At 48.5% G+C, this 4,760-nt stretch overlaps 1 protein-coding gene across 1 annotated transcript in view; it reads left to right on the forward strand.

Moving 5' to 3' along the window:
• The window catches only part of LOC311099898 (uncharacterized protein), a gene marked incomplete at its 5' end in the record, with an annotated part of 5,684 nt that extends 1,129 nt beyond the window's left edge, over positions 1 to 4,555 (forward strand). The window contains 3 exons of the mRNA XM_084140617.1: positions 35 to 122; positions 486 to 658; positions 2,188 to 4,555. Of these exons, the coding sequence (XP_083996743.1) occupies positions 35 to 122; positions 486 to 658; positions 2,188 to 3,056 (1,130 nt within the window). The 3' untranslated portion in view covers positions 3,057 to 4,555. The remainder of the gene's footprint in view (positions 1 to 34; positions 123 to 485; positions 659 to 2,187) is intronic.
• Between the last annotated feature and the right edge of the window lie 205 nt (positions 4,556 to 4,760).

The following is a 4,760-nucleotide window of genomic DNA, read 5'->3' on the forward strand; positions in this document are numbered from 1 at the left end:
TCTCCCTCTCTCCCTCTCTTTCTCTCCTTGCTAGACTCTGAGGGTACAGCGGTATGTGAGATAGTTCACGTGAGGTCAGAGTCTGAGGGGAGACCAGAGAGAACCTTTCACCTGTGCTGCAGGTGAGCTCTGACATCACAACTGGGTGGCTGACGTCATGCCGAGAACACATTTGAAATACATATCTGTTCAAACATATAGCTATTTTCAATTAAATGAAACATATTCATGTATAAATTCAATAAAATACAGAAAAACACATATTGCAGCGCCATTACATATGTGTGTGTTTACATGAATGTGTGTTTTGTGTGGTTATGTGTGTTTACATGAATGTGTGTTGTGTGTGTGTGTCTAATATATATTTGTGTGTGTGTGTGTGTGTGCGTGCGTGCATGTACAAGTGTGTCTAATATACTTGGGTGTATGTTTCTAATATATTTTGTGTGTATGTGTCTCTAACGTGTCCCTGTCCCTGACCCCAGTTCTGTGGACAGCAAGAAGGACTTATTGAAGGCAGTCCACTCCATCCTGAGAGATAAACAACGACGTCAGCTGATGAAGACTGACTCTCTACCCCCCAACCAGCAGTACGTCCCCTTCGGAGGCAAACGCCTCTGTAACCTGAAGGGAAACAGACCAGCCATGAACAGAGCAGGTAGATGATGCCTCTGTAACCTGAAGGGAAACAGACCAGCCATGAATCAAATCAAATCAAATCAAATTGTATTGGTCACATGCGCCAAATACAACAGGTGCAGACATTACAGTGAAATGCTTACTTACAGCCCTTAACCAACAGTGCATTTATTTTTAACAAAAAAAGTAAAAATAAAACAACAACAAAAAAAGTGTTGAGAAAAAAAGAGCAGAAGTAAAATAAAATAACAGTAGGGAGGCTATATACAGGGGGGTACCGGTGCAGAGTCAATGTGCGGGGGCACCGGCTAGTTGAGGTAGTTGAAGTAATATGTACATGTGGGTAGAGTTAAAGTGACTATGCATAAATAATTAACAGAGTAGCAGCAGCGTAAAAGGATGGGGTGGGGGGGCAGTGCAAATAGTCCGGGTAGCCATGATTAGCTGCAGTTTCATTTGTTTATGTACTTTGGTGTACTAACTCTCTCATCTCTCTCCTCTCTCCCTTTCTCTCTCTCCTCTCTCCTTCTCCTTCTCTCTCTCCTCTCTCTCATCTGTCCTTCTCTCTCGCTCTCCTCCCTCTATCTTCTCTCTCCTCTCCTCTCATCTCTCTCCCCTCTCTCATCTCTCTTCTGTCCCTCTCTCCCTCTCTCTCATCTCTCTCCTGTCCCTCTCTCCCTCTCTCTCATCTCTCTCCCCTCTCTCATCTCTCTTCTGTCCCTCTCTCCCTCTCTCTCATCTCTCTCCTGTCCCTCTCTCCCTCTCTCTCATCTCTCATATCTCTCCCTCTCTCTCATCTCTCTCCCATCTCTCTTCCCCTCTCTCTTCTCTCTCCTGCCCCCCCTCTCCCTCTCTCTCATCTCTCTCCTGTCCCTCTCATCTCTCTCATGTCCCTCTCTCATCTCTCTCCTGTCCCTCTCTCCCCCCTCTCATCTCTCTCCTGTCCCCTCTCCCTCTCCCTCTCTCTCATCTATCTCCCCCTCTCTCATCTCTCTCCTGTCCCCTCTCCCCCTCTCTCATCTCTCTCCCCCTCTCTCATCTCTCTCCCCCTCTCTCATCTCTCTCCTGTCCCCCTCTCCCTCTCTCTCATCTCTCTCCCCTCTCATCTCTCTTCTGTCTCTCTTTCCCTCTCTCCCATCTCTCTCCTGTCCCTCTTTCCCTCTCTCCCATCTCTCTCCTGTCCCTCTCTCCTGTCTCTCTCTCCCATCTCTCTCATGTCCCTCTCTCCCTCTCTCCCATCTCTCTCCTGTCCCTCTCTCCCTCTCTCTCCTGTCCCTCTCTCCCTCTCTCCCATCTCTCTCCTGTCCCTCTCTCCCCTCTCCCTCTCTCTCCTGTCCCTCTCTCCCTCTCTCCCATCTCTCTCCTGTCCCTCTCTCCCTCTCTCTCATGTCCCTCTCTCCCTCTCTCCCATCTCTCTCCTGTCCCTCTCTCCCTCTCTCTCCTGTCCCTCTCTCCCTCTCTCCCATCTCTCTCCTGCCCCTCTCTCCCCTCTCATCTCTCTCCTGTCTCTCTCTCCCATCTCTATCTCATCTCTCTCCCTCCCTCTAGTCTCAGCCCCGTCTCGGACCCTTGGTCGCAGGAAGCTCGTTAGGAACCGATTAACCATTGACACCGACCTCGTTCTCCATGGCAACCATGAAGACTCTGACTCTAACTCCTCCCACTCCACCCATGACTATTCCCACCAGCCTCCACCTTCCCATAACCCCCTGCTTCCTACCCAGAAGCCTCAGCAGCGGACGCTGTTGGCGACTGGAGGCGACACGGACCGCTGGGTGGAGGAACAGTTCGACCTGGATTGCTACGTCGACCAGGGAGGAGTGACGGGGGAAGAGAGGAGGATGGAGGGAGGGATGGAGGGAAGGATGGAGGGAGGGATGGAGGGAAGGATGGAGGGAGGGATGGAGGTGAAAGAGACTGATATTCTGAGCGACGATGACGAGTACTGTAAGTCAGTCAGGGCTTCATCAGCCGAACCCAGCCTACTGGAGGAGAGGAAAGAGGGAGTGGTGAAGGAGGAGGATGAGGAGGAGGAGAGGAGCCAAGACCAGGACAGAGGGGTAGAAGAGGAGGAGGAAGATGTGGAGGGAAAGAAAGATGAGAGGAGACAGAACGGAGAGTTGGAGGAAGAGAGGAGGAGCTCCCAGGGTGTTCTCCAAGAGGACGAGGGGGGTGAAAGGAGTAAGGTACAGGTAGACTCTGACTCCCCCTCTAAAGACAATGCCTCCCCCGTCCCTCCCACCTCACGGTCCCCCGCCCCCCCGGTGAAGCTCACACCCCTAAGGAAGCAATGGGCCACGGAGGGCGTGGCCGGGAAGCAGTGTTCTGTGGAGGGAGTGGCCGAGAAGGACCACTGTGATGTCATCTGGGTGCGACGCGAAGACTACGCCAATGGAGGGAACAACGACATCTTCTGAGACTGAGGGAGGGAGCGAGTTAGGGATGAACAGCAGACAGAGAGGAAGAGAAGAGAGGGATAAACGCCTCCTAGGGGGGAAGGGGGTATAACAGATGGGATAAAACAGACGCTCTAAGGGTGTCTCCACTAGGAACCAAACAGAAGCAAACAGGGAGGGACTAACCTGAACTTGTCCAATAAGAAACACTCGTTTTCATTGCAAAACGTTTTTCCATTACAAAATGATTCGCTACGGTGTGCACTACTGAATACAACCCAGGCCATCGCCCACCTTGTCCTGACAATCCTACTGACTTCTCCTTCCATCGCCCACCTTGTCCTGACAATCCTACTGTCTTCTCCTTGGTGCCAGACTCACAGTCTCACAATGCCTCAACTGAACTGCTATCCGATGGGAGACAGAGGCCACACAAACACACACACTGGACTATGACGTCTTCACTGAACTATGATCTTGTTGCCAAAAAAAAAAAAAAAATGTATATTTTTCAAAACGCAGGAATAATGGGTCATATTTTTGCTTCTCTGACTTAGAAACTGTGTTTGTAACACTCAAGGGCTGTGTGTAACTTCTAAACCTTGTCTGCGTCTCAAATGCTACCTTATACCCTATTTAGTGCACTACGTTTGACCATAGGGAGCCTAAACCTTGTCTTCAGAGGCTATAGACTGCTGTGTAATAGTACATTGAGATAGTCAGAGGACTCCATCTCTATGGTAGACAACCCTGCTAGCTTTACCGCACTTATACTGTTCTGCTCTATATCGGCTGCTGACAGCACTCAGAGCAACTGTCCAATCATAACGCATTGTCTTTTCTAAAATAACATCCTTTTTATTAACACTCACTTTTCCCAACATTTGTTTTCAAATCTTGATTTTGTTGACTGTGGAGAAATCTTTTTTTTGTTTGTTTTTTTGTTTTTGTTTTGTTTACATGACATCCAGTGTTATTCACTCCCTGACCCTCGCATGGGACAGGATAATATGACTTCCTGTTTTACTTGAATTTTCTTTTGGAGTTTTGTTTGACGGAACGCCTGCTGTTACTGACTGCAAAGCAGGATCAATGAGTTACCCAGCTAACGTTGACAAACAACCAGAAATAACCATCATTTTTCTGGTTCATTAAGAAAAGCTAAACTTGGATATGTGTTTTTTGGTTCTCGAGTCAATTTGACCATGCCAATTTCAAGCTTATCTTTAAAGTAAGAAGTTATTTTCAGAATATTTAAGTAAGCAAGTAAGCTGGCTAACTCAATAAATATGCTATGTAGTGTACCCACCTGGACTGCCGATGTCGACCCTACCACTATGTCACGCTGCCTTTAAAATGCTCCTCAGATCTGGGAAAGATGAGGTTCCGACTGGGAAGTAGCTACTTGAACGACCCCATCCCAAGTTGGAATTCCAAGTGGGAAAGTTGGAGGTAATTTTGATATCCCTAGTTTACGAGTTGTGATGTTTCGTCACTGACTTTTCTCACCTTTTTCAACCAAAAGATAAAAGCAAATAAACATTTCTGTCACGGTTCAGACAGACGACCAGAGGACCACAATTGCGTCACACCAGAAAGTTTATTAAACTTAAGGGAAAAGGGAAGTAGGGAGTGAATGAAGGCTCCAGGGGTAACAGGGATCCCGTCCAATGCGCTGGGTCTGTGCCCCCCCCAGTGGCAGCGATGCGTCCTATGAAGCCGGTG

This window comes from Coregonus lavaretus (assembly GCF_964263955.1).
Source record: "Coregonus lavaretus genome assembly, chromosome: 24".
Taxonomy (NCBI): Eukaryota; Metazoa; Chordata; class Actinopteri; order Salmoniformes; family Salmonidae; genus Coregonus; species Coregonus lavaretus.